This window comes from Stegodyphus dumicola, chromosome 9, assembly GCF_044657685.1.
Source record: "Stegodyphus dumicola isolate Sdum_Otavi_A_Nest chromosome 9, ASM4465768v1".
Classification (NCBI taxonomy): Eukaryota; Metazoa; Arthropoda; class Arachnida; order Araneae; family Eresidae; genus Stegodyphus; species Stegodyphus dumicola.
In genome coordinates, this window is record NC_140776.1 from 152,228,657 (window position 1) to 152,251,368 (window position 22,712).

A 22,712-nucleotide genomic window follows, 5' to 3' on the forward strand; every position below is an offset into this window, starting at 1 on the left:
AAGTGGCAAAATTTTCATACTACTCCTAGCTGATAAAATCTTCAGAATCTCCTCTTTTTTAAAACAATATCTCACGTTGCTGAGTAACGGTTTAATACAAATATGGCGTTGCCACTTCAAGAATAATTATATTTATTTATTAAATAACAAGATATTACGATAGCTTCGGCTATATCTTTTTAGTTAAGATTAGTTTAGTTCTTAGTTTCCTAAGTTCAAGCCCGAGTGGAGGCTTTTTTGTAAAAGTCCAAGAAAGAGTTCTGTTAAACTTTATTGGAATAATAAAGGGAAATTTGACCATTCGTACGTTTTGCTCTCTGTCTGACGAACTCAAGCGATTATTCGCTTATTAGTTCTTAAGATTCTTCAACTTAGATTATAACTTAAAGGCACACAGGTTAGAATTTTACAAAGCAAACTAAGCTATTGGAATATGTATTAATTGCATATGCATTAATTGGCAGACACTTATCTCTCAGCATCGCTACTAAAAGAATTTGTATCTACAGGCCATAAGACCTATACTATTTTATGCTTATGCTTCTCCAGCCTGGGCAGCCACCGCTTGTGCAAACAGTTTGAAAATTCAGACACAAAACTGGCAAAGGCATTAAAGTTTTCAGAATAAAAAGCAAAATATACAAAAATTAAATAACAGTTCAACAAAACGTTTATCACATGAAAGATTTAAGTGGCGAGCATTAATATGCAGACTGTCGTGAAAAGCTCTGATCTACACAATTTCTTTTCAAAAAGGTGTCTTTTGGAAATTCGTTTGTTATAAAGTAGTGGCTTACTTTCGACATATCCGTCTCGTAACATTATTTGCTTAAAATAAAAATGAAAAATGTTTTATTTCCAATGAATTTTTGTATAATTAATAAATTACCATCTAAAGTGATAAAAGTGTATGTGAATATTATTGACGTAATTTTAGTATAAAAATTTTATGAATTAATTGCGCGAAAGTAATTTGGCCATACCAAATATATATGGTAAAAATATTTCACATTGACAGATAATGAAAGATTATCGCTTACGGGCATTAAACTGGAAAAAAAGGAGCGTCGAAAAATCCTAATTAATTTTTTAGCAGGCTCCTTAAGCAGAGCAATAATCTCATTCTCTGGCGCTATAAAGTCCATTAAAGTCCCAGACTTAAAATATCTCGTATAGTTTTCATCATCTGAAAGTTACACTTCTCGTATTTTGTTTTTTAGAATGAGTATAAATTTTTACTAATTATAACTTCACAAACGTGGGATGTAGTATAACTACAGGGATAGTTAGATTTCACATGTTTTAGAAAAATTTGTTTTGATAAATTTAAAAGTGCCCAAACATGAATATTTCTGCCGTTTGAAACATCTTTTGTGTCTGGAAGTACACTGGTGTACAAAACGTAAGCAACAGGTGTTCTTTTTGCCAAAACTCTACGAGAAATCAGCTGAAAGACATCAAATTCAGAAATGAGAGACAGCATTTTGCATTTAAACGATGACAAAAGCATAGTTGCTTAAAAATGAATACAATGCATGCAGTATGGAATCAAATAAAAAAGGCTTTATTGAACTCATAGTATCACTAAACATGATTGTCTGTACAAGAGGAAGAACAACAAGCAGATGTTTCTTGGTGTAGGATATGCCTTTCCCTTACTGTTGCTTCGCACCGTCTATCCATACTCAGCACCCGATTATCCAACAGATCTTGAGGTAAGAGTTCCCATTCCTCAAATCATCATCTATTTCAGCTGTTGGGTATTCCCCGGAGGATGTAATCGTGCCGCAAGGCGTCTCCTCAAAGCATCCCGCACATGTTCTATGAGATTTAAATCAGGGGAGCACGCTGGCCAATCCATTCGAGTGATATCTTCTCTTTCCAGTAGCTTCTGAACAGCAGGAGTCCAGTGTGGCCGTGCATTGCCTTTTATAAAAACGAAGTCTGCTCCAATGGCACCTCGGAACAGACGCACATGGGGAAGGATCACCTCCTGATAATAGCGATCTCTGGTTACAGAACCTCTGCCGAAAACGTGAAACTCTGTCCGCCCGTTCAGCATAATATCTCCCCAGACGAGAACTCTAGGACCACTGCAACGGTCTCTTTCCCTGATGATACTGGGATGAAACTGTGTTCCAACGTCTCTCCAAATCAACTGGCGTTGAGAATCGCTTGTGGTACTAAAACGACTCTCATCCATAAAGAGGACACGACTCCGTTGATGAGAAGTCCACTTTTGTGCTCCTTACTTCACACTAAACGGTGGCGACAATGGCAAACTTTCAAAGGTATGCAGCGTTCAAGACGGGGGGGGGAGAATAGGCCACCTATGTGAAGGCATCTGGATACAGTAAACCGTGATACTTGCCACTCCGTTGCTGTACACAGCTGCTGAACTATAGCCCTTACTGATTGGTTTCGGACTCTTTTCGCCTGCAGGACGGTATAGTGGTCATCCACTGCAGTTGTTTTCCTAAGGTGGCCACCTACAACCTTTCTAACAGCTGCACGTATTGTTTGGAATGCTTTCTAAGTGCGTGAAATGACACTTTTGTTGATTCCGAACTCATCAGCTAAACTGGTCACACTACGTCCCTCCTCCAGCTTTCCGATAATTATTCGACGTGTGAAGGCATACAGTTGATTTCTTCTTGCCCATATTTCACGAAAGAACGCCCTTGTACTTGCAGCGAATGTATTTAATTGCGTCTCTGCCCTTTTTTAATTGTAGTTTTGAGTTAAGCGCGCCCACCGCACGCGTTTTGCGTACGCTCACGTCGCCTGTGACGTTTTGTTTCTGACATTTGTATACGCATGACTTTTCTACTGATTGCATGTTCATTGTTCTTTTGAATCCTTTTCTGCAATTTCATGGCTATCCGATTAAAATATACATTGTTGTTTAAGTTTTGCACACCAGTGTATATATCTACGATTAATGATGGCCCAGAAAATGCTGGATAAAATCATTTATGAATGGTTATGGAAAGCAGCTCATGAATAAAAGTTATGGATAAAAAGTATTTAAATGACTCACAAAAGTATAAAATTAAAAATAAAAGTAACAAATTTTCATCCTGGCACGATGTGAAAACTGATACTTTTATTCATCTAAAATGATACATATTAATTATTAACGCATTCTGTATATCGACACAGTAAGGTAACTGTTTGGAGTTGCAACACGTTTATTTAATTCAATATTAGGTACACTTCATATTTTATAGCTTGTACACTATATTGTTACCTGCATCATAATGATTTATACCTTCATCAAATGTCTTAGGTTCTTTTAGAAAAGTTGGTATTATTGTATTTATAGATTTATTTTTATCTGCTTGAAGAGTTCCTTGGTTTTCATCATTAACCTTTTTCTCATTATTATTCCTTGATTGGGTAAAAAGGATCTTTTCCAGTGCCAAGAAAGGAGCCTCCACTAGCATGGAAATAACCAAACCAAGAGCGTACGTGTTGAAAAGATGACCAAGGAATAACCAAACCTAATAAATTGAAATAGATCAAACAGTAAAAATGAAGGCAGGAGCATGAATAAACAAACAATACGTTTGTCATTCTGTTACAAAAGACATGCTAAAATAATGCAAAATATTTTACAAACTATGCAAATTATTATTGCATAATTAGTAAATTATATTTTAGTTGTTACTGTATTTTTCATATACAAAATAATTCTAACTTTCAAAATCTAAACTTTTTTTTACCATAATTTTGGAGCTATTTGTCATAATTGCTTTCATTCTATGTACGATTATAAATCAATGATTTAATCGAATTTGAATAGAAAATTCGAAATTATGAATAATGTTTCATATGGCATAATAAAAATGGGAAAACTGGACTTAAACCGTTCATTTGATAAAATAAAAGCAGGTCTTAAAGAATATTATTTGGTTAGCAAGAAAGTAATTTCGGTTTTTAGTGTTCCCAATGAAATAAAACTCATTTTATTCTATATAAAAAAATTAACTTCAATCTGTCAAATACTATATTCCATTTTGTTCGATGCTCTTTTGCCATCTTTCTGGTAACTTCATAATTCTGCATTCACAGAACTTCTGTTTTACCAGCAAAAACTCAACCAAAGTGTTATTTGAGGTTATCGTAATTACTAATATTTTTATCATTTAATAAGTTTTGTAAAATTCAAAATAAATGATAATCTGTTGGTGCACGGTCAGGGTTATATGGGAGATGCCACATCACTTCCCAATAAAACTCCAATTATTTCGTGCGTGCTGCTAAAGATGTGAGAGGCGTCGCATTGTCGTGACGGAACATGTTTCCTTTTCGATTTTCCATATCTGGCCTTTTTTTCTTTCATTGCTTCCTTCAATTTCATAAGTTCTTGGCAATAAAAATCTGAGTTGATCGTTTGGTTGCTTGGAAGCAGCTCAAAATGCACAACACCTTTGTAATATCACCAAATTGGCAGCATGATCTTTATCTGATGAAAGTTAGCTTTTGATATGATTTGTGCTGATTTGTCATGCTTATACCATGATCTTTTTCGATTAATGTTATTGCATTTTTCACCACCAGTGATAATTTGTTTAAAAAAAAGGCGACTTGCATTATGTTTGAAATGGGTATTGGAAATATTGAATCGTTATCTTAAGTGAACTTCTTTCAATTCATGTGGAACCCAAATATCGAGCTTCTTAACGAGTCTAAGACATCTTATTTGATTTCCAATTGTGATTTAATCTTTTTGGAATCTACCTTACAGTTATATGATTAATTCAATTATGGCTTTAATTTTGTCATCATCAACTTCAGAGGGTCAGCCAGAACTTTGGTAATCTTCAAATGAAAGATCTCCAGAAAGAAATTTTTAAACCAATCCTGACACATACTTTCTGTTAAGAAATCAATGTCATAAACTTCACATATCTTTTTGTAAACCTGAGCTGCTATCTTGCTTTTATAAAAATAAAAACGTAAACTATGTCGAAAATGGCCATTTTGGCACCCAATATTAAAACTGACCGTAAACTAGCAGTTTAAAAGGAAAACACGGAATTTTGTTTCTATAGCTGTAGAGACATTATGTATTTTTGGAAGCAGGCGAGATGAAAAATGAGCAACGCCTTCGCCGGAAATCGAACCACGGAACTCTGGAATAGACGACCAGCATGCAGACCACTACACCACGAAGGCACGCTAAGCAGGCAGAAGAAATACCTTATATAGGAACTAAAAAATGTCAATTGCCAAATCTCAAAATAAAGAAAATTATAAGATCGAGAGAAGAATAACAAAACGAACATAACGCTATATTATTTGTGGAAACCAAATATTCTTTCTTGCCAAACCAATATTTTCGTACACGGTAGTTTTGCTCATTTACTTATGGCGTTATATTATAACTATTATAATGACCAATTCAATTTTACGGAACATTTATAATTGGAAACTGTAGATGGAATGTGCTTTTAATGAAACTGTTAAGTATTTACTGCTACTTTTTGTCATGCCTTTTATTAAATAAAACCAATGGCATCCTTTTCATTCGAAACGTTTCTTTTAGCAATGAAATTTATGAAAGCTTTACTTTATGGTCACTTAATACTACTTAGAACATTTTCAGCCATAATTATTTGACCTGCATGTAGACTGAGCACAGTTTAATAGTTACGAAATTTAAAAATTGAAGGTGTTTAAAATTGTTAATTTAGAAATGTTATTTTAGTCATAAGAGAGAAGCGTACACACAGAAGAAATAATTTAAACCGAAGTTTTAATTTAGTCATTTTTTTATTGTCGACGAAGGTAAAGGATATGGATACAGTAGATTTAAAAAAAAACACATATATTTAAGTTACTTACTCCTATAAAATGATCTGTTTGTAGTGATGTAGTAATATTTCCGATAAAAACAAGTTGTACAAACGGATGCAACATATACACAACGAACGACAGACGTCCGAGAGGCATGAATACTTTCCATGACAGAAAGCTGTTTACAATGCCTGAAATAAAAAAGTGTTATCATTTTCCTCTTTCCCCAAAATAAAGTGCAAAAATGAAATATATTTAAAATTGAACATTAACTTAGAAGCTAACGAGGAACATTTAATGCATAACTGTTGAGGAATGATGAGGATAATCAAATAATATATTTTTAAACAATAGTTAATAAATTTTTAGTTTTAATTATTATTCTTTACTGTGAATAATAAAAGGAGAATATGGTTTCGTCTTTAGGTACCATCATATGAAAAATTTAACAGTTATAAAAGAAAAAGCGCAAAAGATCCGGAAAATATTTTAAATATCATGAATGGTTCATTTGCAAGAAGTCCTAAAATCCTTCTCAAAAACAGAGCATGGAATCTACGCTGAGTTGGACCAATGGGCTAGCCATTACATCTGAAAACACATGGAAAGAATGTTTTTATATCGTACAGTAACTAAGCCAGAAGGTTCTTTTTTATTCTATATTAAGCTTTCAAACTGGAAATTATTCTTTGAAAATGTAGTATTATGAATCTAGCTACAGTGATATCAAGTGACGGACAAAATGTATGAAATTCGATGCTCTTTCGGCTGTTAATGTGGCTTTATTTTGTTTATTACGTGAAGCATTTCTTCATTTCACTTTCTTGTACGAAGTAAAGGAAGTACTGTACTCGCGAAAAAATTCGGATATCATATTTCCACGAAAAAACCCAATTTTGACGTCTCTCGAATCCATTTGAAGGTCTTTTCTTGCGTGGCATCTGTACGTACGGACAGAATGAAGGGCTATAAAATTTAGTTGTGCACCTCCCTTTTGTGTTGCAATCAGCCGCTCCAAACATATACGTGTATATATATATATATATATATATACCCAACATCTTATCCAGCTCTGTGAGTTCTGATTTGTTTTTTTTTTTTTTTAATGTAATTTTTTTATTTCTATATGTTCGTAAATTGTGCATTTTTTCTTTAAAAAGTGATTAAACTATGTTGTTTTTATGTTACGGTTAAGGTTTTTATGTCTTTAATTAATCTGCATGCAATAGTTGTAAAACTATCAACAAATTGAAAACGTAGGCTTCGCTAGGCCTAACGCGTCGGCTATTTGTTTACATTTGAAACTCTTCTTATTAGTCAGTTTGATTTTAGAATTTAACATAACATAGTTTCAAACTAATCAGTGAATTAGAAAGAAAAACCTCATGTGGCATTTATCTAGCTATTCATTTGCTAAGCAATACAAAGAAAGGTAAAAGGAGGAGGGATAATACTCATGGCAGATTTTAAAATTACAACAAAATTTATGGATGTTACATGAATAAAACATGAGTGGAAATGAAATATAATATATGAAATTCTGCTGTTTAATGATTAAATAGTTATATTAAATGTAAGCTGTAAACAAACAGTTCTTGTGTAATTTAATTTTATAAATCTTTAACAAAAATGTGATTAGCTTGCATAAGATGCTTAATTTCAAATACGCGAAATATGAACTGTATGGCGTATACAAACAACTCACCTCCATATCCACTGACACAACACACAATTACCCACGCTACACCCAATGTCCATGCTACTTTACTGAAGCTAGCATAAGCCACAGTCTCCAGCACAGTATAGTCGTTCCCTTGATTCCAGTTATATGTTCCATATAATGTAGAAATGCAGAAAGTTGACGCTAGACTCCAGCCTAGAATTTGTACAACCTACCAATAAATTTTTATGCATTAAAGGTTAGATTTAATAAGCACTGCAATTTTATTTTATAACCTCTGTTAGGCTATATGCACTTTCTTGCACAACTTTCTCTGAAGTTTTCAAATAGAAACATGTAAAAGTTATATAACTAGACATAAGTATTTAACACTGCGTTTAAGGACATTTTTGTAAACCTATATTTATGAACACCTGTCAAACTGACGGGTATAGGAAACCATGTACTTTCTTTAAAAATATTAATATTTTTTTGCATAGCCAGGTGGTTCTGCGACGTCTCTGAATATTGTATAGGAAGGTACCCCATAACTAGACCTTCCCATATTTCCAGTTTTTGCCAATGGTATCGTCAGGCGCAACTTCTATTTATTTCACTTACATTTGGAGATGAACCAGGAACGTTCGTCTTAATATCCGACTCTATATCGAGAGTAAAACGCTTCCTTTTCCTGCCACGACATACATTTTGCAAATTTTCTTCATCACTACTACATGAAAAATCTTTAATGTCTGCACCTTCAGATACGGAGATTTCTTGTTTTTTTTTTTTTTTTTTTTTTTTTTTTTTTGGATCTTCTACTACTTCGGAGCTACTACTATTCTCTCTAGCAATTTAGTATCTTTTCTTGGATTACTCATGATGGCAAAAGGAGGGTATTTCGACAGAATAAAGTAGAACTAGCACTTTCCTCTAATTCTATAATGATATTGCTGATAATAATTTAATACTATCCTCTAGATCGTCTGTGCTCGCACTAACTGAAACTTTTCTAAAATGTTTTGACACGTTGACTGGAACTCAACGACTACACATCGTTCTTTAGCCTTCAGTTTAACGCTTTATGTTTACGCTACGACGTACGATTGACAAATAATCATACGTGGCATATCCCTGGCTCTGACGAATCATGGTGCGTGGATATTGGGTTCGAAGTTATGGAAAGATATTTCGATTCAATTATGATTTTTATTTAGCATCTAGATTCTAACAACTTTTACATTTACAGTGGATGGACCAAAATATGGAAACACCTTGTGAAATTCGTGTTTGAAAAGAAAGATTGATTTTAATGAAATATGTAGGTGGCGCTGGCGTTTTTGACTACCTATACAACTTCGTAAACCTATACAACTTCGTAAATGTGCTAAACAGTTTAGTTGTTGTCGGAGTACTGTTATGTGAGGTTGTCATTGCATTATGTCAGAGTTAACAGACTTCGAACGTGGGCAAATTGTTGGAGCACGTATGGTAGGTGCTTCCGTAAGCAAGGTAGCCGAGGTGTTTAGTGTTTCAAGAGGTACTGTATCGAAGATTTATTCCGCATATTTGAAAAGCGGAAAAACATCATCTGCTAAATCACAGCGCGGACGAAAGTGTGTCCTGAGTGATCGTGACAGACGATCATTAAGGGCAATTGTGACGAAAAATAAGAAGACCACAGCTGCAAAAGTTACTGCTGAAATGAATGTTGTGTCACCGAACCCTGTGAGTATCAAAACAATTAGAAGGGAGCTTCATAAACAGTGAATTGCTGGCCGTGCTGCAATTGAGAAGCTACTCATCAGTGATGCTAATGCCCGTAACAGGAAAAGGTGATGTTTAAGTCATAAAGCCTGGACTATAGAGCAGTGGAAGCGAGTAATATGGTCTGACGAGTCTTCTTTCACATTGTTTCCCACTTCTAGCCGAGTTTACGTCTGGAGAACGACATCTCAAGCCTATAATACAGACTGCTTGTTGCCAAGAGGGAAACATGGCGGGGTTTCTGTTATGGTTTGGGCAGCCATATCGTGGTTCTCTGCTAGCCCCATGATAACTGTGTCAGGGCACATGACTGCCAAGACTTATGTGAACATTTTGGCCGATCAAGTTCATCCCATGGTACAAACTTTGTTCCACGATGGTGACGGTGTCTTCCAAGACGACAAAGCCCCTGTTCACACAGCTCACATTGTCCAGGACTGGTTTTCTGAGCACGAGGATGAGTTGTCCCATCTCCCCTGGCCACCACAGTCACCAGACCTGAATATTATCGAACCTTTGTGGTCTACATTGGGACGGAAAGTGCGTTCTCGTTATCCACCGCCAACATCGTTATCTGAACTTGCCACCGTTTTGCAATAAGAATGGTACAATATTCCCTTGGCAAACATACAGGAACTGTATTTATCCATTCCGAGAAGACTGCAAGCTGTTTTGGATGCCAACGGGTTTCCTACACCATATTAAGCAAAGAAACATGTTTTTTAAAGGTGTTTCCATATTTTTGTCCAACCCCTGTACTACCAGTAAAATAATTTCATAAAAAGGTTTAATACGATTAACTATGAAAGTAGCTTGCTTACCCATCATCATTTTCACGGTTATTCGTAGAGATAGGTATACTTCATATAGTATAGAAAATTAAGTGCTTGAAGGGGAAATAATTTTGGGTATGTATTCGTCCTATTGCATCGAAAATTGTTAGCATAAATTAAAAAACTATAAAAAAGCGGTTTCGTAATTTTGTTCAAAAAGTCTGAAATCCGTCAAAATGACGAGTCCCGTAAATTTAGTGTTATGATGAGATTAAATGGAATGCGAATTATTTTTCGAATCGTTGAAAGCAGAAAGCTTTAAGTCTTTTGAAAGTTTTGTTGTTGCAAAATAGCGTTTTTGGTATTTAGTGATGACAGGTTCGATCAAAATTTCAGATCCTTATAATTTTTCTGCGTTAATGTTATAAGATTATAATTTAATTAATTAATTAGGTATAATTAAATTAATTAGGTACAAATTAATTAAACAAGTGAGTTAGAATCCTTTGTTAGTTTACTAACACACCCCTTTCAGAGGAAAAATGAATAGAACTGTAATGAATTTTTACACTTAACGTGTAAAACGTAACATTACGTTGTGTAGCCGCAGGTTGAATTTAATTTAATAAACTATTTCTGGTTACTGAAAATAACTTCATAAATATGTATGCATTTTACATTTAAATTTGATTTTAAAATATGATGCAATTACGATAAATTTAGATGCAAGGAGAGGATGAAATACTTGGAAAAAATTAGGAAATGAAAACTTTTTTTCAAACCATTACAACCTCAGCCAGGTTTCTATACTATCCATTACCACTAAAATACATGTAATCATTTTTAACTTTTGAAGCGTTGCTGCTCACTTGTTGTTGATACAATTCTCACTTGTTTGAAAATTGGCAACACAAGCCCGTGGCACATTGGGAAGGAGTCAAATGCACTTGCCGTTGGCAAGAGCCTTGAACACCATATAGTTGACAACCTGACTTTAGCTGAGTTCCGCCCCAGTTCTTATAAATAGCACCTTGTGGGGGCGAATCCGATGGTCTCCCAGCCCTATGCCCTACTACTATTCTCCGGGATTTGAACTCGGGCTCTTCAGTACGGTAGTCAGAGTCATGAACCACTATCAACCAATCATGGTTGAGCGGAGCTACTCGCTTATCATACGATTATAACATTAAACCGGCGTTAATATAAACCGGCGTCCGTATAAATGTTCTAAAGTCGGTTCTTCAATGCATGAAAAAATTATTTTGTGTATGCTTTTGAAGAAAAGAATGGGGTCTCTCTTTTAATATACATCTAGCTTTTATTAATAAATAGTTTTAGCTTTTATTTAATTATATGGCTAATTATATAATATATCTGATTAAGTTATGGATTTTCTGGATTGATGTTTATCACGCTTCGTTGTTAGTTATCGCTTCATTTGATGCAATATTCCGAACTAAATAAATTTGATTTTAGTGGAAAGTGAATCCAAAATACATTCTATTCCAAACGTTCTAAATAGAGTAGATGTAAACATGCCTTTAAGATGATGTGTTAAAATATGTGAATGAAAATACATAATACGTTTTTAATAAGGGTTAAAGAATATGACATTTAAAGAGAATTATATACCTAAATTTTATTACAGATATAATACAACATAATAATTCTTACCCATGGAATTTTTAATTTGGGGTTTGTTGCTAAGAAGTAACCAACTAAGATTCCGATGAAATAAGGTCCCATGTGAGGAAAGGGTTTAAAATAATACTCTGCCCAATAGCGTTTGTAATACCTATAAAAATTATTCATTTAATGCCATAATCAAATTGTAAGAATAATAGATAATATTGCAATAATCTTAAACTTTATTTACATTTAAGATATCAGTTTATTTGTATCAGTAATTTCCTAAAACAGTTTGTCAAAAATAACTTTAAAAAATTAATTTCCAGTTTAATATGCATTTAGAATTTATAAAGGAAAGACATTTTCTACAAAATATTAGAAAGAAAACAAACCGTATTTTGACATGGGTGAAGTTTGCGAGTGAATACCAAATAATGAATCCGTATTCAGATAAGTGAAATCTAACTTTAGAGAATAAAATAAAAAGTGTTCTGTCTATGCTACATTTACATGCACATATCAATGATTGGGACATGGCTTTATGTATGTAATAAAAAATAACTTAGCAAGTTTGTTGTCGTAGAAAAAATGATTGCACAGATACATGAAAATATAAAACATGAAATTAATCATTAACAATTGGTATAAATTACACCTTTAAATTTTCTTTTTATATTTATATGTGTCACTCTCCTAGCATTTGCAATGCATCAAAATTTCTCGGCAGCGCAGCTGTCTCGTAGCCAATCAAAATTCAGATGGAAACAACATGGCGGGAGAAATACCTTATTAGCCGGAGCTTATAAGGTATTTCTCCCGCCATCTTGGCATGACTTCGTGGTGTGGTGGTCTGCACGCTCAGCGAGTATTGAGAGGTCCGTGGTTCGATTCCCGGCGAAAGCGTTTGCTAATTTTACATCACTTCTGCTTCCAATTAATCTAACGTCTCTACAAGCTTATATATATAGCTGAGCTACTCTGCTATCAAAGTATCACATCACCGCCTTTTTTTTCACCTCTTCTCGTTTGCAAAACTAACATCGCCTGGTGACTGCTCTCTTTCATCTATTGTTTCATTAATATTATAACTAGATAAATAATTCAGTTCAGATGCTTAATGTCGACGTTATGTAGTAATGTGGAAAAAATATCTTTCAAGAATATGAATATTCCAAAATAAGTTATGCGTTTACCCATAGCACGTATGTCTGCAAAACATTCATCCTTCTATTCCGCAGTTATGCCATCGCCACCCGGTCATCAGTCAAAGATGTCAACTGTGTGTTCTCTTAAATTTTGCCTCAGCTACTACAATGACTGCCAGAAATCTTTCTTGGTCAACAGATTCATTCCATTGTTATTTGTCGCATATTTGTTACATGTATATAATGCGGCTACAAAATTTTTGGCTTAATTTCGTTCAAAATCAAAATTTTAAAGAAAATAACAAAATCTTTGCAAGTCTGTACAAAGTTTGTCATGTTTATACAGCTGGCTTGATTCCTTCATAGAATTCATTGTTTGAAATATAATTTAAAAGCATACTTACGGTGTCCTGAATTTCTCCAGAGCTGTTAAAATAAATTTTTAGGCGAGCGAAGTTTGAGGTTTAGCATACTGAATTCTCTTCTCAACAGAGTTTTCCCAGGCATGAATCCTTTTTCGTAGTCAGTCAGTTTCTACTTCATAAAATGTGGAGTTTCTCACCTGTTCTTCAAGAATATATTCTTTTAAGGAATTCATTTCTTGCAATTTCTTTTCCGATAAAAAAGGTCATCAACATAGTTTCCACTCAAGACTTCTGAACGTGAAGTTCCTATAGACATGATGACCTTTACGAAAATATTGTTTTTGACACTGGCAAAACCTAGGTTTGATAAAATTCTATAGAACTTCCTACAGAACTTATGATCATACGTAAAAACAATAAACTTATAATCATACGTAAAAAAACAGAAACTTATAATCATATGTAAGGAACGCTTCTATAAAATTCTGCAGAAATTTTATAAAGCTTTTACAGAGCACAGTTCTACAGAAATATTGCTTTGTAAAAATGTTTCTGAAAAATGCAGAAATTTTATAAAAACTGAAAATAGTATAGAATTAATAACATTAAATGTTATTCTATAGAAATTTACAAAATTTTCTTGCTGTAACTAAAAAAAAAAATCAGTTTCTTATACGGGGTATAGAACTGGAGAAATAAGTACTTTAAATTCATTAAACAATGAATCACTTTTTAATAGAAATTATTGCTTTTTACTTCCTTGTCCGAAGTAAATGAAGTATTATAATCACGAAAAATTCCGGGTATCGTATTTCAATGAAAATATCCATTTTGACGCCTCTCGAATGCAATTTAACGTTGTTTTTGCGTGACATCATATAAAATTGATTCAGAAGAAATTTTTTTCGTGGCGTCTGTACATACGTGTGTACGTATGTATCTCGCATAACTCAAAAACGTGCAGCCTCAGAACGTTGATATTTTGTATATAGGACTGCTATAATATGTAGTTGTATACCTCTCGTTTTGGTTGTAAACGGCCGCACCGAAAGTTTATATGTGAAAATTTCGAAGCACCGTCGCAATAGCTGAGTGGTACGGCGAGAGGAAGAATTTGATACTAAATTAGTAAGTTCAGCCAATTATCATCTTTATTTTCAGATTGCCAGGAGCACTAGAATAATTCCTTGTAGGCAATATACTCTTTAAACATAGCAATTACGAGAATTTTTTATATGCACAAGTAAAAAGATCCGGCGTCATTTCAGGCAGGGAAGTATAAGCGGCGCAGAGTTATTTGCATGGCAGAAGTTAGGGGGAAAAAAGGAAGTGTAGTGCTCGTGATTCAGTTAGTTATACTTGGTACGTGCAGAAAGTATTCTAAGCTATAATTGGTCAATTCTAGTTTTAATTACCCTTTTCAAGCAATGTAATGTAATTTGGAATAATCTCGAAATTGGAAGAACAGAGGAATTTAGTGGGGGGGGGAGAGCATCAAATTTAGAATGTTAATTTTGATGGCGCCAATTATTTTTTAAAGCAGCCATCGTATTTTGTTATATTTCACACACACACACACACACACACACACACACATATATATATATATATATATATATGAAAAAGAATATGTAAATGATTAAAGTAGCAACGTAAATTTCCCTTCTCTATTCTAAAAATAGTAACCTCTCTTTGCACTGCGTCATTCCGAGAAAAATCTATGCCATATGACACTTACATAATTCTGACATGGACCTTGAATTCTGATGATGTAAACGGAACTAAAACTTTTAACAGCCAATAATAAATTAACAGCAATATTAACCATCCAATCAGAATGTTTTGAGAACCAAAACTAACTCAGTCTGACTTCATCCTGAACATTACGCACTTGCTTTCCACGCTTTAACCTAGCTAAACTGCTGTCTGTCTGCTGCTGCTTTCTTGCTACAAAGTTATCAAAAATGTAAGCCTTTTGGAACAGGCACATTTAATGTGCCGACTTGTGTGTAGTTGAAAATAAAACTGAAGATTTAATCTGCATTCGCCTCCCAATTTTCCTGGTCATTGATTCTGAGTTTGAATATATTACAATCCTGCTCCTGAATATATTACATATATATATATATACACCTACTCTTACTCAGCTCAATGAGCTCATTTTTTTATTCTTATATGTTGGTAAATTGCGCACTTTTTGCTTTAAAAATGATTGAATTATGTTCTTATTATCTTCCGATTAAGGTTTTTAGGTGTTTAGTTAATCTGCATGCAATAGCTGTAGAATTACCAACAGTTTAAAAGCTGTTTAAATTCGGCTAAGCCTAATTTTTGGTTACCATAGCAGCTATATTTGCTTACCTTTGAAACTTAGCAGAACAGTGAATTCAGTTTCTGCACCTTCAGTGTCGTTTTGCCGAATGGGACCAAAATTAAACTTTCATTTTTGGGCACCGAAATCTTCATTATTGCCTGCTGGCAGAATTGCTTGTTTTTGCGTAGAAACTCTAATTTTAATTGTAAAAATGTTTTTTTAATTGTGTTAACTGTGTTTTATTTATTTTTTATGGTTTTCAATTTTTAATCAAGATATTTTGAGGTTTTATGATTTGTGCCTTGGCGCGAACTGAGAATAGAATTAATTGAATGATAAATATATCTCTAATGAAATTCGAGGAAATAAGTTTAAATGAAATGCAGTAAATGAAATGCGTATAATTTAATTTTCCGTACAATGAAATCATGTGGTGTATGCATCAGATATTTTCTTCCAGGTTAATGTGTTTCCGTTTCTGAATTGAAGTAGCATTTTACGTAATTTTTGTATAAATTTTCGCTCGTTTAATACAAGATTTAAATATTGTAAAATCGTAAAATTAATTCTAAAATTAAATTTATGCAGCTAATTACATAATTTTAATTCCTGAAATTTACGGTTTTAATTGCTACGTATATATCCCTGTTAATATAAATTATTTCTTAAGTTTAATTTATTGATCTTAACTTACTGATTCTGAGTTAACTGAGTTAACTTACTTATTCTGAGTTAATCTTAACTTACTGATTACTTAATTTATTGACTTAACTGTAGTTTAAAATGCATTTATTTTTATTTTGATATTTTTTAAATCAAAATATTATTAAAAATTTTTATTAGGAATCATTTACATGTGCTCCAAGAATTTTCATTCAAATATTTCCCTCTCCTTCTGCCAGGTAATAGATTCTTTCAAAATATAGACAAGATTAATAAAGTCTATTCAAAAAAGATAATTTATTTCATTTTTTTAATCCTCAAAGAATTTTTTTTTTACTTCATATCGCATAAATATTCAAATATTCAATATAATAAGATCTCTCAGATAAAACTTAAAGCAAGAAAAGCTGTTTAGAACTTAGAATTATGGCCCACTTTCCTATAAATATTATCTAATACATTTTAGTCAACTTGTATTTGTTAATTCTATGCATATTACAAAACAATCTAGGCTTAAAACATTTAGAAATTGCACAAAATATTACAGAATCTCTGCCCAAATCTCTATCGAATATCTACACAATGTATGTATAGAATCTTCTATGCATAATTCTGTGGAAGGTGTATTAAAAGTTTATAGAATCCTACAGAAGATCTTTGACGTAGTTTATTGAAAATGGGCCATAATTCTGAAGCATTTTTAGAAAAGTTTAACTTTGGATTTTTTTTATAGAATTTCATAAGACATTTACAAAAGGGAAACTTTACAATCCGAAGCAGTTGACTGCCCTTTTGTCCTAGAAACAATACCAAACCTCAGGTTTTGTTTCAAGTCACAATTTACGTAAAACAGTCCGGATTAATTACCACTTTACAGCATAAAGGCTTTGAATCTCAGTTTTTGAATCCATGACAACAGTTGTCTACTAGATCAATATCTATCCGTAATTCTTTCCGAAATAAGATAATCTTTCAGAAAAAGAAAGAGATGATATATTAACAAATGCTGTCAGCTATCACTTGGTAAATTTGCTGGAACTTTTTTAAAGTTTAGCCCTACACATGCAGCTTTACCCTTTTAGGATACATTACTTGCATAGCTAAATTTTAATGCTAAGTTTATCTAATTGAAACCTGGATCAGAAATGATCACATCGTTTTTAAGAGGAGAAAAAAAAATTAGTACTACCACATTATCATAACTCAGAAATAATTATAAAAGGATTTGATATATTAAATTAGAATTGAAAGCGATAATATTCTATGTACAAGTTTAAAAGGAACAGAATGTTCCGTGTTTGATGTTAAAGGTATCCGACTACGTTGAAATGACGAATTTTGGTGAAAATATCGAATTTCATTTTATTCTTTTATTAAAATATTTGATTGGCTTTCTAAAATCGTCATTATTTTAATTCTATGATAAATAGAAATCGTATTTTATCCGTTTTAGTGCAAGACGGTAGTTGTTAAAACAACCGGAAGTTGTTACTTCGAAACCGGAAGTTGTTGTCATTTGGATAATTTACGTTCTTTTTTTTTTAATTTATTTATTTTTTAATATTTTTTATTTAAGCGAAATGCGAAATTCTAAAAGTTTTAAGTAATATCTGCAGAATGCTTGTATTTTCATGTTTGGCCTCATTTCAACTTTTTATAATTTTCGAAATACTGTTTGCTATTTCTACCGTAGTTTATGCGATTTGCTTGCAGTTCGATGATTGATATTGACTTCTATTTATGATTCTGTCGTTTAGTATTTATTAAAATTTGTGCAAGTTATTGAATTTAATCTTTTATTTTATTTTCTGCATTTTTGTTTTAATTTTAACATAGGTAATCCTAAAAAAAAAAACGTGTGGCTCGGAAGCGAAAATTCCATGGACATCGTACTGCTATATCAAATACTGTTATTGAAAATATAAATACAGCGAGTGAAATGAAAATTAAATCTATAGAGGAAATTAAAGATGAAAATATACTCTTTGGAAACCATATAATTGACATGGAAATACTTGGGTGGTGGTGGTGGTGGGGGGTTAATAAAGAAATATGCGTTGCATAAGTAAATTTATGCTTTAAATGCATTTTCTGAGAGTTTCCGCACACATTTCAGCATTTAAAGAGTGATAACTGAAACAGTTGCTGATCAACTCATATAGAATTTGGAATAACTCTTTTTCATAATATACTTGAGAACCTGAATTATGCGTTTTTGGATATAAAGATTTTTAGCAAATTTATGCATTTTTAACTCTTAAACAAACATAAAAATTTGTTAAAAATTCCTATATCACCGTTTCAATTTGTAATATTTCAGTTGATAATATGAACACATGAAAACTCTTAGTTCAAGCCCTCAACAAGAGTCAGAGTGATGTATAAACAAAGCAAAATATTTAATAAAATCAAAATTTTAAATATGAGGATTTTTTGAAAAAAACTGTAATTTTTTGAAAAACCAAAATTAAAATTTTTTTTGAAAAGTTTTGAGTGCAAACTTTTAAAAACAAATTTTTATATGGTTTTTATTGAAGATGTTTCAAAATATTGAAAAAGAAATTCTCTTCTAAATGATTTTTCAAAAAAGATGTTCCGATCATAGTCGGATATTTCAAAGTGAAATTGGTGTCAAAAATCCTCAGGAATAAAAAAAGTGTTTTTGTATATCCTTTGATATGAATTCTATGACGTAATAAAAAAAGGCTTTGAAAGCAAATTTAGCTTTCAGTTAATGTATTTTAGGAAATGAAATATTAATTATATAAACAATCTGAGTTAAAAATCTAGCTAGATATTTTATTAGAATGAACACATACTTTCATTTATGAATTTTATTTTTAACTATCTTATTGTTTTGGTAGAAAGACCGTTTCGTTTCGTTTTAATTACAGCAAAGCACTCAAGTCTATCTGCCTAAGAGTAAGGATGCCTTTGTGGAGGATTTTCTAGGGGAAACTGGTTCGCCATGAAACCAGCCTGTTTGCCGGGATGCGAACTCCGAACCGAAATACTTCAGTGACTTTACTGCTCGGTCCTGATTGGCCTAGAAAATCCGTTTAAAAGCAATCAACGTATCTTGAAGTTTAATCAATGTTTCTGAGAAAATGGAATACATAAATACACCTTGAACTCTCACAAATTACTACTGGTTTATGCGTGAAAGCTTTCTATTTTTGAAATAAAAATTAATTTTCTATGAATACTGTGTTACTTCATTCACTATATTTTAGTACATATAATTATTTTTAATGAATTTTTATGTTTGTCTATTGCTTCCTTTTCATAGTTTTAGATACAAAACTGCTTAATTTGTAACTTAAAGAACAGTATATTTGACTTAAGAGTCATTTTTACTGCTGTTCTTATTTCTACATTTCTTTTTCTTTCTTTATAGTACTGTTTTCTTATAATTATTATTAATGAGATACAAAAATATTTTAACATGTGAAAATAATTATACAATATTAGTTTAAAGATAACTTACCTTGGATCAGGATGCACGGTGAGCATCGTAGGAGGTAAGTTTCTGACATAGGTTACAATGCCAGAATATGCTATGCATCCTAGTACACCCAAGAATGAAACTAATATGCCTAGTTTTGGGTTTCTGGAAAATAAAAATAGAGAGGCGAAAATTTAGTACATTAGGAAATCTTTCTTGTTTTAGAAGTAAAATATTAATCATGAAGTGGAAATACTAAGCAACATAAGAAGAACACGAAATAGTTCTGAAAACTTTTATTAAAATTATATAAATTTGTAATTTATAGCTTTATAATCATTATTATTTTTATTCATTTCTCTGGAAAATACAATTTAAAATTCTTTCCAATATTTCATCATATACAATTTACTTCAGTTAAAGAATGTACAAAAATTCAACATAATTATTTATAAGATTATGATTTACTGAATTACTGGAATTACATCTGCGCATTTTGTAATTATTGTAAATATGTTTCAGAAATAAACGGAAAAAATATATTCGGAGTTTTAAAGTCTAATGTTCTTAGGAAGCATAAACTAAGACTTTTACAAAAGAAAAGCTCTTGAAGAATTATCCTCAAGTCCCGTGAAATACAGAAGTAAAAGTCAAACAAAGGGTGTATAAGACTCTTTGATTTGAACACAAAGAAAATAGCAATGACCCAGCTTGGATTTACACAAGCTAACACTTCTTACTTCACTTAAATACGTAATGTTAAACTAAATCGGATGTATTAGCTTAGCCTAACGGCTCACAGGATAAAGTAACGCGCAGGAAAGGCTCTGGTTTGTAGAAAAGCGGCGAGACAAGCTGAATGGCTAGAAACAATCAACGCCACAAAAGCAAATCCCTATTAAATCACGATACAACGTGACCTCAAATGGTCAGAACACGCTCTAAAATTAGCTTGCGAAAACTTCGCTTACATAGTACTTCTTTCTCTCTCAATCTGAATAAACGCTAGTTATTCTCATTAGCATGAAAAGCGTGAGTGAACAGAAAGTGACAGAAAAGTAATTGAACTTAAAATTAAGTATTAGCAGACAATAAATAGATAAATCTTCACAGGGTAACCAGTAATACGAATAAATGAAAAGGAGGCAAGCTTAAAACGGGTGATATACCATATACGCTCATGTAATGTCTGTCCTCACCTTGGTTTTCAGGAAGAAGTTTAAGGAAGATGTATTATTTCATGACAACTCTGCAGTAACAATCGCTTCTGTGAAGGAAAACGTGCCGTGTAGAATTATTACAGAAGCGCAGGCGAACGGACAACGATATTTGCTGTCAGTTTTTTTTTTTTTTTTTTTTTTTTTTTTTTTCTGTATTATGATAACGTTCTTTTTACTTCCCTGTAAGAAGTAAAAAGAAAGTATTGTAATCGCGAAAAGTTTCACGCAGCATATTTCAACGAAAATATCCCATTTTGACCTCTTTCAAACGCAATTTAACGATGTATTTCTGTGATATCTGTATGTAAGGACAGAATAAAAACACTCTTTTCCTCCAAAAAAATTATAAAACTGCTTTAAAATAAATTCTGAAGAGAATTTTTCGTGGCGTCTGTACGAACGTAAGTACGTACGTATCTCGCATAACTCAAAAACGAGTAGCCTCAGAACGTTGAAATTTTGTATATAGGACTGCTATAACATGTAGATGTGCACCTCGTATTTTGGTTGCAATCGGCCGCACCAAACGTATATAAATATATTTCTATATATATCCACTTTGTTACCCGGCTCAGTGATCTCAGTTTCTTTACTCTTATATGTTTGTAAATTGTACATTTTTTGCTTTAAAAATGATTGAATTATGTTGTTTTTAATCTTCCGGTTAAGGGTTTTATGCCTTTAGTAAATCTGTACGCAATATTTTTAGAATTATCAACAATTTTAAAGTTGTCTAAGTGCCGCTAAGCATTTTTTATGGCGGCCATTGATGTTTTCATTTGAAACAGGAGACTAATGGATTTGTTGCCAATCTAGAGAAACTTAGCTTCGCAAGAACAGAGATAACGCATTCATTTATTATTGCCAATAAATCATGCTTAATTCTTTCTGGAATTTTTTCGAGGAAATAAGTGTTTAAGATTTACTTCGTAATTTTTAATATAGATATTTTGAGTTTATATGTATTTTTGCCTTGTCGCGAAGTGAAAACTGAATTAATTGAATGAGAAATACTCAATCGTCTGTGAAAAACTGTTATTGTTTTGTTTTGTTTGCTTAATTTCTTTTATACATCGTTCTAGCTTTGAATAGAACATGTATCAACGATTAGATAATTCTGTTCTTTAAATGATATAAATTTTGTGCATTCTGGGTTATAATATGAACGAAATATAATACTGTTAAGTAAACCTAACGCCAGAGTGTCGCTATGGCAAACAAAGTGAATTTTAAAGAATGCATATATTCTATTGTGGTTTATGCGCTGTCGGCGAGGTAGGTTTAATTCAATCCAATAAGTTTAAATGAAATGCAAGAAAAAATGCGTATAATTTAATATTCCGTACAAGGAAGTCATGTGGTGTACACATCAGATTTTTTTCCTCTTAGAAACTGTAAAGACCAAAAACTATATCAACGAAACCTAGTGCTATAACCGTTTCATTATTAGAAACTTATGTCTCTTCGATAAACAAAGATCAAGTTTCTTTAGAGATAAATTAATGCCAAGATTTTAAAATCATTCCATGGCTTAAGAAAAAAATTCATTGCATCAAAAATTGTTTCTTCAAAATAGTTTCAAATGCCTTACGTCATTATCAAGTTCAGAAAGCTCATAAAATGCTCAAAAAATTAAGAATGAATGTAATCAGAAAGAATACAAATATTCACACCTTCCCCCCATTTTAAGGATAATTTTTTTTAAATTTATAATCGGTAGCTCGGAACATTACGCTAATTTGCATGAAACTGAAAGAACTTCAAATTTTATCAAAATTTGTAAACAATTGTAAAATAATTTTTTTAAGTTTATGGAACGTGGCTTGAATAAATAAATAGAATTTTTTCAGATCCCGCACATTATTTTAAGATTATAAAACCATAAACCAACCTTTATGGCTCCGTTTTCCCCTTCTCACCAAGCATCCA

At 32.3% G+C, this 22,712-nt stretch overlaps 1 protein-coding gene across 1 annotated transcript in view; it reads right to left on the reverse strand.

Annotated features, from left to right (window-relative positions):
- Window positions 1-3,173: 3,173 nt before the first annotated feature.
- The window catches only part of LOC118181525 (nose resistant to fluoxetine protein 6-like), a 58,444-nt gene continuing 38,905 nt past the window's right edge, over window positions 3,174-22,712 (reverse strand). Inside the window, exons 11-15 of the mRNA XM_035350693.2 lie at window positions 19,606-19,728; window positions 11,677-11,797; window positions 7,508-7,694; window positions 5,851-5,993; window positions 3,174-3,503 (exon numbers count right to left, since the gene is read on the reverse strand). Coding sequence (XP_035206584.1) covers window positions 3,225-3,503; window positions 5,851-5,993; window positions 7,508-7,694; window positions 11,677-11,797; window positions 19,606-19,728 — 853 coding nt within the window. The 3' untranslated portion in view covers window positions 3,174-3,224. The remainder of the gene's footprint in view (window positions 3,504-5,850; window positions 5,994-7,507; window positions 7,695-11,676; window positions 11,798-19,605; window positions 19,729-22,712) is intronic.